At 40.9% G+C, this 12,259-nt stretch overlaps 1 protein-coding gene across 4 annotated transcripts in view; it reads left to right on the top strand.

Annotated features, from left to right (window-relative positions):
* The window catches only part of TRANK1 (tetratricopeptide repeat and ankyrin repeat containing 1), a 49,580-nt gene that overhangs the window by 300 nt on the left and 37,021 nt on the right, over window positions 1–12,259 (top strand). For 3 of the 4 annotated variants that reach the window (XM_039548602.1, XM_039548603.1, XM_039548604.1), the window contains exons 2-4: window positions 9,713–9,847; window positions 10,927–11,050; window positions 12,037–12,187. In XM_039548602.1, the coding sequence (XP_039404536.1) occupies window positions 9,713–9,847; window positions 10,927–11,050; window positions 12,037–12,187 (410 nt within the window). Of the gene's footprint in view, window position 1; window positions 224–9,712; window positions 9,848–10,926; window positions 11,051–12,036; window positions 12,188–12,259 lie in introns of those variants that run through there. The other variant, XM_039548601.1, reaches the window with a different exon arrangement.

Below are 12,259 nucleotides of genomic sequence, written 5' to 3'. Positions count from 1 at the left end.
ATCGGCCGCCCGCCGCTCCGTGCGGGATGCCGGGGTGCGGCGGGAGAGCCGCCGCAGCGGGAGCTGCCCGCGCCCCCCGCGCTGCTCCGTCGGTGCTTCGTGCAGCGCGGGGGCAGCCGCGGCCTCCTGGGGGTGGCTTCCCATCTCGGTGGAGCTGCTGGGAGCTTCCTGCGTATTGGAGCAGTTCCGGAGAGGGGACGTGCTGCCCCGAGGAGGAGCGTGGGTGCGGGATTTGGCGTGTGGGCGGCGGGGGTGGCTGTGCTGGTTGGGAAGCCTGCCAGGGAATGTGTGGGGTGGTTGAAGGAGAAGGGGAAGAGTGCATTCTTGCTCCGGCCAGGCATCTGGGAGTGTGTGTTGGCCTGGTACGGTTTGCGCGGAGGAGCTGGGGGAGATGTGATGCCGTGTCCGTGCTTGAAAAGAAGAGGGAGAACTCCTTTAGCGTAGCCCGGAGCGAAGCATTGTCTTCAGTGGTTTTGGATCCTTTCCCTGAAAAGCAAAACTCTTCTACAAGGTCGTGGAGTGGTCACTTAACAAAACAGACTTTTTCAACTGGAAAGGAGTTTGAGCACAGTGTGCACTGCAAAAGAATAAATGCAAAAGGATCTCTCACCAGCTTTTGTATTTTGTTTTTTTGGCGATTTACAGAGAATTAACTTCAGATTTATTGCGAATGAGAAGAGGCTTTGCTTTCCCATGAAAACATGCCAGAGGGAGTATTTCCTACCAGTGTTTTTTTACCAACATGCAATTAAGATTTGTCAAGCATTGGCTGTGAACTGCACATGCTTGAAAACCTTGGTGTTAGGGCAGTCTTGGTGTTTTGGTCTTGAGGTATTTTTCGTTTGTTTTTTCCTCATTCCAGAGTCAATACCCTCTGGAGTGAATCTATACAAAGGAAATATGCAGGCTGTTGGTTGCTGTTTCTCTTACCTGGTCATAGAATCATAAGAAATGCTGAGTTGAAGACTCACCTTCCAACTTTTCAGGATCATTGAGTCCAAGTCCTGGCCCCTCACAGGACACCCACCCTAATAATCACACCATGTACCTGAGAGCGTTGTCCAAATGCTTCTTAACTGAGACAGGCTTGATGCTGTGACCACTTCCCTGGGGAACTTCTTTCTGTTATTCAATCTAAACCTCCCCTGACTCAGCTTCAGGCCATTCTCTCAGGTCCTGTTAGTGGGCACCACAGAGAAGAGATCAGTGTCTGCCCTTCCTCTTCTCCTCATGAGGAAGTTGCGGAGTGCAACGAGATGTCCCCTCAGTCTCCTCCAGACTGAACGAACCAAGTGACCTCAGCCGCTCCCCATACAGCTTCGTCTTCAGACCCTTCACCATCCTTGTGGTCCTTTGGATGCTCCCTAACAGCTTAATGTCTTTTTGATTTTGTGGTGCCTGAAACTCCACACAGTATTCAAGGTGAGGCCACACCAGTGCAAAGAAGAGCAGGATAATGATGACAGGAACATTGCTAGGCTGAGCAAACAACTCCAGCAGTGTAAACATCTCCCTCTTGGACTGAGTTAGGTCTTGAATGGCTGAGCTAGACTAGGGATTTTAAGATTGTTGTTTCAGAGAGAAACAGAAAGGTTAACTTTTCCCACTCTTGTGAGGTTTTGGTGGTTTTTGTGTTGACATAGTAATGACACTGCGCGAACAGAATATTGAACATACTTTTGCATCTTTTTTTTGTATATAAAAGGGAAAATGCAAGTATTTTCTTAATTTACTGTAAATCATAGGTATTTGTATGTATAAACAGATGTGTTTCTTGAAAAAGCAACTCCAGACATGGCTCTGCCTTATGTTTTCTTAGGTATAACTTGTTATCGGTAGGTTACAAAGAAGGAAAAATCATTTGAAGCTGAAGGCAAAGAAGCCTGTTTTGTTTCCTTTAACAAAACAGGATGTGCTGGGGAGCAAGGCCAGACCTATTGCTGCTGCAAGCTGTGAAGCAGTCTTCAAGGAAGGCTAGTCACATGTGTTTGGCCTGAGTTCAGCTTGCAAGGAGAGGAGGAAGGATGTTCTGAGGTGTCATCTGGTTTTGGCTGGGATAGAGTTAATTTTCTTCCTAACAGCTGGTACGGTACTGTGCTTTGGAATTAGGATGAGAATAATGTTGATAAAACACTGATGTTTTTGCTGTTGCTAAGCAGTGCTTATCCTAAGTCAAGCATTTATCAGCTTGTCCCACCAGTGGGGAGGCTGGGTGGGGGCACAGGAAGCTAGCAGGGGACACAGCTGGGACAGCTAACCCGAACTGTCCAAAGGGATATTCCATACCATAGAATGTCATGCTGGTCTGTCAGGTTTCTGTTGCCCTGTCCATGGGTTTCCCAGGGTCTAAAGTAGGTACAGAGATGGTGTCCTGGGGTGTGTGCACCCATCTCTTTTTGTGAAAGGTGTTGTCTTGTTCCTGGTGATATGCTTCTGATGTCCATTTCCTTGCTGTGTCACTTCCTTGCCTGGTAACCTTTCCTGTGTGCAAGTGAACCACAAATCCCTGCTGTAAAGATCAGTAACATTTCAGTGTCCACGTATTGAGGTTTTGCATGGTTTTGTGCTCACCAGCAGGGCTGGCCCAACTTCTGGCTGGGTTTGGGTCCCGTTTCTGTAGTCCTGTTTGGTACTCACGCATCTGAAGAGCTGAGCTGCCAAGCTGTGTCAGCTGTGAGTTTGGTACGTGGCTAGCTGGAGACATCAGGTAGCTGGGCTTTGTTATTAATAGCAATTGCTTTCTGACAGTTTGCACAAACAGAAAGCAACAGAAAGCAACATACAGTGGTAATCTGAAAAAGGAGGACCTCAGGAAGTCATTCAGGCCAGATATGCCCAGAACAGGGCCCTCGCCCAGACTCTTGTTGTGTGTGTATTCCACTTATATCCCTTGTTTCATTCAGACCTTGCACACGTCTTCCCTATCTGGTTTGTATGTGGTGTTTGAGGTGTTAACAGGCCTTTGAGACATCTGTGCTAATCGAGTCCTGGGCTGCATTTGCCAAATGTTGATAAGGATGTTTGTCTTGTTTCTGACAATGTCTGTGCCCTACAATTATCAGTTTACTACAGAGCACATTTCCAGGGAAAAGCTTGGTATAAAATGAAGTGCAGCGTGGGATATTCTGTCTCATTCTCTGCTCTCTCACCCCAGCCATTTAACATCTTATGGAAGCACAGCCTGAACTCAGAAGTCTCACAGCTGGCTTCTAAAATACAGAAATAGTTCTTGCACGCTAGACCCAGTTCAGGTGAGAATCTCTTCTCAATAGTGAGAGGTGCTTTGTGCTGTCAGGGTGTACTGATTCAGTGTGGCACTGCACCGGTGGAGCTACAGAACAGTAGCTTGATTTCCCCTAGTACTACTTCTGCCTGAACACTTAGGAAGGAAGGATATCTGGAGAAGCAAAACTCTGTAAGTGGTGTTGAGGATTGCCTGTGTCCAGTGATGGAGGTTGTGTACACATGTCTCCAGTTCAGACTGAAACAACCCAATAAAGTTTTCTCTCTATTCTCTTACCTGGGAAATGGTTTGCTTTGTCTTTTTAGAGGCAAACAGCTCCAGAGATGCATGCTGTCTTTATCTTTGGAGTACTGTGATGTATGGGACGCTGGCTGGCCATAGAGCCCAGAAGCAGTAAAGAAACTTCATTTGGTCCAATTTGTGCTGAGTTCAGGACAACATAATAACTGATAAAAAGCTATCACTATTCTGCTCTGATTACCCTAATCTAATCGAAATCTGCTTTAGAATCTCATTCATCATTTTCCAAGTGGTGCTGTGCTGGCTTTTTCTGGGAGCAAAGGGTCTTTGGCACTTCCAAGGTCTGTTACAAATCTGGCAGTGTGACTTCTTACAGAATTTTATTTTTTTTCTTGTTTCATAGGGCTGAGTGAGAATCTATCTATAGATAGGCTATCTCCATCTATTTATCTGAATATATCCCTAATGGTAGGGATGTCTAATGAGAAGCTGTCTAAATTATAGGCTCTTCATTTGAGTTGACCAGTTTCTCCAACATGAGCTCACATTTTACAAGGGCTGAACATGAGATCTTCATGTTCTTGTTCATCTTCAGTATCTCTCTTCGTGAGACACTGGCTGAATATTCAATTAAATTATTGTTCAGATAGTTGCAAATACCACTGTGACCTTTTTCAGACTAAACAGATCCATGAGGATGTCCATGTCTAAATCTCAGCTTCTTTCCTCTCTTCTACGGGAGCTTTCCAAATGTGTCTGCTTGTAGCCTGGTCAGTTAAAAGCTGTTCATTTTTGTCTCTGCTGTTTCTTCAGGGTCTCCTCTGAAAGTACAGGTGATTTCCAGATTTTTCATTTGACTTTTCAGCATTCAGTGGAAAACTGAGAGAAGTACATTTTTCCCTGCTTTTCACTGTCAAGGTTAGGCTTATACACATTCAAAGGAGTCTGTGTTCTCTAAATGTCTTTGGTAGCTGTTGTTGTCAGGAAAACAGGTAAAACTGGCTAGCAGGCAGAGCACTGCCATGGTTACAGCCTCTTACAGCCTTGTCAGCCTATATTTTTCCTTCTTTTACTGGATCTGCCCTGACATTCACATATGCCTATATCAGGTCACAAGGGAAGTGTCATTTGGAAGACCTGAATGCAGTGTCCTTTTGCTGGGTGGCTGCAGGGCTGCCTGCAGGTTCGTGCCAGTGGTGGGCACGTGGCTGCTGGAGTCCGACTGGTGTAGCAGAAGGGGTGACATGACAGCTCTTTCTTGGTGGCATCATGCTCTTGGAGCCAGCATGCTTTTGTTGAACGAGAGCTAATAGAGTGCTAAGGTTTCCTGTTGAGAAAACATGAATTATTCGAATGCTGATGAAATGTATTTAGTTGTAACTAAAGCCATAGTGTAGATGCATTGTTGGGCTTTTTCTCTCACTGCCTATTGTCAGTTTGCAATGTCTGCTTTTTGGGTTAATGAGGAAGAATGAATGATTCATCTGCTTAATAGGACTGAGGAAAGCACAGTCTTTAGAAGTCAGATCTCCTGAAAATAGGATTCTTATTTGTCACCGTTCTTTTAATTCAGATGCAGAGCTCCTGAGATTGCTGTACTTCATTTGCTGCTTGCTTTATGAAAATCTACTGTGTCCAGAGAATAATGTTTTTATTCTGCCACTGAGTAATGCCATACGGATGTATCCTTAAAGCTTAACTTTCAGGATCAACAATAATAAAAGCATGGCTGTGTAGCCCTTGTACTTTTTTCCTGTGAATTTAACACTGTCATGCAGTTTCTCTTTTTAAAAAGTGTAAAGCAGATGCAGACACAAAAACCAATGGCTCAGGTTCACTCTCAAATTTCTAAAGTTTTTAGCACTGCCAGCTTCAGATGTTCAGAAAGCACAAGCTGGCCTCTTGAGACCGATAGCTGGCATAAGGAATACAACATTTTTCAATAGTGACAAATGGCTTTTCTGGGCAGCCTCTATTTGTGTTTTCAAAATTATCTTCTGAAGCGAGGGGAATCAAAACTTAGCATTGGAACCACTCTAAATCTGCCCTGCTTCTGGCAGAAGTCTGACTGAAGCAGTTCAGTGGGACACTGACCAGCACAGTAACATAAGAGTTGACAACACGTAAAGTAAATGGAAATTTTGACCACTGGCAGCGGTAGGGTTTGGAGCAGATTGTTTCTGACTTAACTGTATAATCTTTTGTTTTAATTCTGTGAGTAAAAATTAACGTGCTTCGTTTTGCTGTCATGGTTGTGCTGGTGGTCTCAGGAGTCATAAAAAACCTAAACAAAGTAGATCTTGTTGTCTGATTTTTTTGTTTGTTTTGTTTCTGTTTTATTTCTGTGATTGATAAGGTCTGAACAATGCACTTCTAGACCTTAGGGTGTCCCCACACCTTTATGTGTTTCATAGACTCCATAGCTTAGGAGAAATCCCTGCTTCATGAGGGGAACAGGTGTCTGGCTGGGATGGAGTTAATTTTCTTCATAGTAGCTGGTATGGTGCTTTAAATTTGTGAGCAAAATAATGCTGATAACACAGTAATGTTTTAGCTGTTGCTGAGCAGTGTTTGCACAGTGTTGGGGCCTTCTCTGTTCCTCACTCTGCCTCCAGGTGAATAGATTTGGGGGGTGCACAAGAGGTTGGGAGGGGACACAACTGGGCAGATGACCCCAGCTGACTGAAGGGGTAGTCAGTGCCATGTAGGATCATGCTCAGCAATGATAATGCCGAGGAGGGGATTTAGGGGGTTAGCCTTCCCTGTCTTGGGAACTGGATGGGCATTATTCTGTGTAGGGGAGGTGGTTAATGATTGCCTTTGCATCACTTGTTTTGTTTTCTTTCTCTCTTCTTCCAAGTCTCTTTTGGTTACTGAACAATTTTTATCTTGACCTACACATTTTCTTGGCTTTACTTCTTGCTTTTCTCTTTCCCCATCCCACTGGGCGGGGTGGTTGGGGGGGTATGCAAGCACTTAGCTACCCACCAGGGTTAACCCACAGCACTTACCCCCAAAAATTCTATCTATAGTTATATCCAGATACAGCTTTGACTTTTACCTGTGCAGTTAAGGCAGAGTAATAGACAATAGTTTTGTTTAATGCTCCTCACTCTCAACAGACTTTACATAATAGGCCCTCAGTTAGTCCACTGGTTTTGAGTTAAAATTGTTTATGCTGCAGGAAGATGTTGAGCAATAGCAGGACATGCTGTGCTAGTCTGCACGGCAATTCTTTTGGATCATTAACTTAGATGTCAGATTTGCATGCCCACTGTATCTCTTGGGTCTGCAAACTTGGGTGTAGTTGCTAAAGCCCTCAGCAGATGTCCCAGTTATTCAAAAGATCTACAGTTTGAAGGTTTGGCTGGGAAACTCCAGATCTGGAAAAGGATGAGAAATTGTGTTCTGGTGAAAATTCCTGTTGCCTGGAAAGGGGAGGGCATGCCGCCCTCTGGTCTGAAACAGGGAATTCAGTTCCAGAATTTCTCAGCACAGGACACGTTTGAAAGGCCTTTTAAAATGCTTGTTGCTGCTTCTGCTGTACTGTGGAAAGAACAATCTTTTAAATGTCTTGTAAATATCTTTTATTTGTACTTGTACTTTTAGTATATTCCAAAGAAAAGTAAGATAAAAGTATAATTCTGGGGGAAAAAATCACACTGAGCAGCAGCATAGTTTTCTTAAAAAAAAAGAAAAACCTTGAAATTCAGCCATAATTTAGAAAACCACCGGTTCACATGTATTCTTTCTTGAAGAAACTGCTGTGTAGCTGAACTATTTTGGTATTATTCTTGAGATAATAATTTCTCAAACTTTTGGATGATAAAGAATTGAAATCTGAAAGAATTACACAAAAGATGAGGTAGAACCATCTTTTAGCACTTGTTTTTTTTCCTTTGTTCTGTTGCTCTATTTTTTCCTTTTTCCTCACCTTGATAATGCTCATACCATGCAGTGTAAAAGAAGTCCTGAATATGTTATGAGTACACTTAATTGGCTGTCTGGAGAAGTAGTATTTTTAAAGTGTATGCTGTACATACGTTGCTCAGTAAAGTGATTACTTAATTTGCCTGGGATAAATGTAAAAATTACTCCTCTAGCATGACTGGTTGTTTTATCTCCCCCATGTAGATGGGACCTCTTTTTCTTCAATTTAATTTTTAGCCAGGATTTAATCTGTTCTTGGTGCTTCCCTGGAATTAGCAAGGTGATGATTTGATTACAGACATTAGCATGGACTGTTTATTTGTTTAATTAAGACATAACTTCTGACAGGTCATTTCCCAGTCAGTCTGAAGAAGTTTGGATCTGAGCTTTATGGTTGCACCTGGTTCTTCTGCTGTTGCCTCCTCAGAGTTGTGGGCTGCTGCTCTTTTGTCTGCTTAGTTCATTTTGAGCCTGACAAGTGCTTTTTGTGCCTGGATAGATGTGAAGGCACAGTACCATCCATAGTGTGCCTCATCATACCTCTGTGTTCACAAGACAGCCCCAATTCTCAGTGTTTCAGGCTCGTTATGAGGAATACTACAGAGAAAATACGTCAGTAATGTTTCTTGCTTTGTCTGTAAATTCATATACTTAAAAATACCTAGTTTGCTCTGTTGTCAAGAGATCTTGCAGATATTTTAGTCCTGCTTTCAGCTGGGATAATTTTCTACTCAGTAGCTGGTACAGTTCTGTGTGTTGGATTTAGTATGAGGTTAGTGTTGATAACACACTGACGTTTTTTTAGTAGTTGCTGAGCCGTGTTTGCCCTAAGTCAAGGACTTTTCAGCTTCTGATGCTGCCCTGTCAGCTGCAGGGGGACTCAGGAAACTGGGAGGGGACACAGCCAGGACAGCTGACCTGAACTGGCCAAATGGATACTCTGTACCATAGAACGTCATGTATATAAATTAGGAGGGAAAGCTGTCCAGGGGCTGCTCCTCAGGAACTGGCTGGACATTGGTCAGCGGGTAGTGAGCAATTGCAATGTGCATTCATTGTTTTGTATATTCTAAGTTTATTATTAGTTTATTATTAGTAGTATTGGTACTAGTATTTTCCCTTCCTTTTCTGTCCTGTTAACTCTCTTTATGTCAACACACAAATTTTACTTTTTTCCCCTGATTCTCTCCCCGATGCCACTCGGGGATTGGGGGAGTGAGCTAAGGTCTGTGAGGTGTTTAGCTGCCTGCCAAGACTAAACCTTGACATTATGTTAGCAGGTTGCAAAGGTTACAGATTTTATGGGTTTTGTTACAGGCCTGTTAATACCTGGATAATAAGGAAATCTGTGCATTCCTATTTGGTGAATTAGTCTTACTTAATTGCACCGAGATTTGTGAGATTCATACAGGTTTTTACAGGTAATGGAAACAGCTTTTAATAATAAAATCAATCTGTGAAGAATGATTCTACACAACACTTTACCATTGGATATTTCTCTTGCCTGTTTCTAGTGTGCTGTTTCTCAACATGTAGCTGGTTTTCCTCTTGTGTTTGTTTCTTTCATCTAGCTGCCTGACCATGTGATTAGTTTTGTTTAATGACCCTGATTTTAGAATTTTAATGATGAAATAAGTTCAGTAAGTTACAGTTGAGTCTGGTTTCAACGTTTGTTTTCTTTGGCCGCTTCCTATTTTCATTTTCTTAACTGTCTAAGTGTGATTCAAAGGCCTCACGCACCATTACTATACTATGTTAGAATATTTTCTTACAGTAATTAAGTTTCTAAGTAGTTTTGTATACATTGGATTGTTGAGTGTCTAGACAAAGGACCTGGACAAAAAAAGTCATAAATAAAAAGCAAGTAAATGAGTTTTGTGTTTCATAAATTGAAATGTATAGCTTCATGTGTTTCTTAAGTGTATAAATGCTGTTTGTTTTCTCAGATGTTTCCTCCTGCATTGAGTTTATGTGCACACATTGAAATAATTTTGAATCTTAATTTAAAAGATACAGTGTAAGACCTGAGGAGAAAAACTGAAAAAAATGGGTGGTAGATCTGGTTAGCTGAAGTTTGTTAAAAAATAGGTGGGAAGTTGACATCAACAGCAAAGATGAGGCTGTCATCTGAGTTCTATTTTACTATTCCAACTGCAGCAAACAGAGAAGATGTGCTCTTTTGTCCTCCTTTTCAAATATGCAAAAACTAAGATAAAAATTTAAGTCAATTTTAGAGAAAGAAGTGTCTAATAAGTCAGTGGTTTTGTTTTTTTAATTTTTTTTTTTTGTTTTCCTTAGCATGGATCCCATGACATATGCACAGTTGAAGAGGCAAGCTGGGAACCAGGATTTTAAAAATGGAAATTACTCTTTGGCCATCAAAAACTATGATGAAGCTCTACAAACGCTTGGTTATTTAATGCAATGGGTCCCGTAAGTATTCTTGAATTGTGAGATGTAAACCACAAGACAAGCCTGAAATATGTTAAGATGTACAGTTGTACAGTTAATTCAAAACTCTATTTTTTGGCCTAACACTTGATATTCTTGTATCTTTTTATAGTTACCCTGTTCATTACATGTATGTGGGAGATTAATTAATGACTTAAATCTGAATATTTTTACATAAATTTCAATTACAAGTTAGTGCAATTAAAGCTCAAATTGATTTTCCATAAACTGCTCTGGTTTCTGTTAAATTACTTCTGTTTCTTTGTTGACATGTTGTGGATTAATCCTGCTGTGATTTTGCCATGTCCTGGCCTGTTGTTACATGAGTCATTTGATTATCTGTAAAATGATTCTTGCAGGTTGCTTTGTTCTTGTTATTTGGTCTTCTTAGTATTCTGAGGCTTGTTAAAAATAATTTTTCAGCAGAAAATTCCTTTGGGTGTTTCTTTCCAGATGTTAAGTGCTTCTCCTCAGTTAACATCAGTTGTTAATGTTATTAATGATTAAATAGCTGAGTATTATGTTGACTATTAAGTATTCATTACTACTGTATATTAACACTGCTGTTAACCTAACTTAACACCAGCCAGTCATTTATTTTAAATGTGGATTTTTCTGTTGACTTCACCATGTGGTGATAAGCTAAAATGCATTGAGGTTGTTTTTTGGTGAGTTTAGTACTCTTTCCATCCCACAGCTTCCATTCATGTGTCTGTTTTCCCCTATTCCCGGCTGCTGGCTTTCACTGAGCCATATGTAGGTGTATTGAGGTGGTCTGAACTCTTTCTAAATCCTCATACTTCATTATTCCAGTGGGTTGGCTTTCTGCTTCAGAAGAGACCAGGTTATCATTATGGGTATCACTAAGGTATAATTAGGATGTCTCTAAGACATTTTATAGCCAATATTCAAATTATCTTTATTATCTACAACTACGTTTTTTACCTCTAGTTTTGTTACGTGGGTGAATGTGTAATTTTTTCAGTTTTTTCATATCGCTAACTATACAGTATGATCCTTTTTCAAGTGAATAAACAGTAATGCTAAAACCATATCTTTAGGTGCTCCCGGGACATAGCTGTGTTGTTGTGCAACAAATCAACTGCCCTGTACTGCCTGGGCAAATGGAAGGATTCAATGGTTTTAGCCCGCCAAAGCTTACAGTGGGATCCGGAGTATGTTAAGGTATTCAGATGCTTAAGCTGACAGTTTTTGCATGCCTTCCATGCTTTTTTGTTTTTTTAATAAAAGTGTAATTATCTTCTTTTGAGAGAGGTACCAATGCTTTCAAGAAATGTAGCTATTAATATCCCAAACAAGGGTTACCTGTTAATAAGTCGCCAGTTCCTGGGAGTGGTACTTGGTGATTGTGGTCCTATTGTATTTCCAGTGAACAGAACAATACACTACACTTAGCTTGTGATTAAATACACATTGATTAAGTACACCTTGACTCAAATAGCCATCTGTTAGGAATAAGTAGGAGTTGTACAGTATTTATGATATGGAGGCATACTCTTGGATTGGCTTTTATGTGCAATAAACAGTCTTCTGGTCTAACCACTAAAGACTCCCAGAGGCTTTAGTAGAACGTTTTTGATTTAGATATGGTAAAATTGCATCCAAATACCCTTTTAACTTGTGCTGTGTTGCAGCATGCCAGTTATTTGATTTGAACAAATGAACTCCACTGTGACCCTGAGCCGGTACAACCTAATTCAGGGGTGCATATAAACACATTCAGGTGCTGTTGGCTGAAGAATATATGCAGTGTGGGAAATACTGCAAAACGCAGTGATGTGGAAACATAAATATATATTCTGGACCTTGTGACACAAAAAACCCCAGTCTTGTCCAGAGGAGGTTAACATACAGCTGCTGAAAGTGTGTCTTTCAACCTGTAGCTAATTTCCAAGCTTTGTATTTCAGGATTTATCACTTTTAGTATTCGTGATAATATCAGCAGAATATTGTAAATTTCAAGAGATTAGAATAGAATAGTTATTGCACTTTTTTTTTTGGATCTGTGTATAAGAAGCTGTAGAAATAGTACTACATGTCATTTTTATAACATAATGTGAGAATATAAAAAAAAAATTACAACATTTTGTTTTGTAGTAAATATCTCTGAATATTTTCCCAATATCTTTTTATTGTCCTTTTTTTTCCAGGCTTATTATAGAGCTGGCTACTCATTAATCATGTTATCAATGTCTTATGAGGCAGTTGCTATGTTCCACAGAGGTTTGGTTCTCCTGAATTCTTCTGCAGATCGAACTCAAATTGCTGAGTTTATAGCAGGAATCTTCATAAGCGTCAATGGTAAACTCAAATTAAGAGCTTAATTTTTCTAAGAGCCTTCCAGTAGTGATGACAACACTTAGTAGCATGTCC

Source organism: Corvus cornix, chromosome 2 (genome assembly GCF_000738735.6).
Source record: "Corvus cornix cornix isolate S_Up_H32 chromosome 2, ASM73873v5, whole genome shotgun sequence".
In the NCBI taxonomy this organism is placed as follows: domain Eukaryota; kingdom Metazoa; phylum Chordata; class Aves; order Passeriformes; family Corvidae; genus Corvus; species Corvus cornix.
The sequence above is the reverse complement of the archived record's forward strand: the minus strand, read 5'-3'. Positions and strand labels throughout refer to the sequence as shown.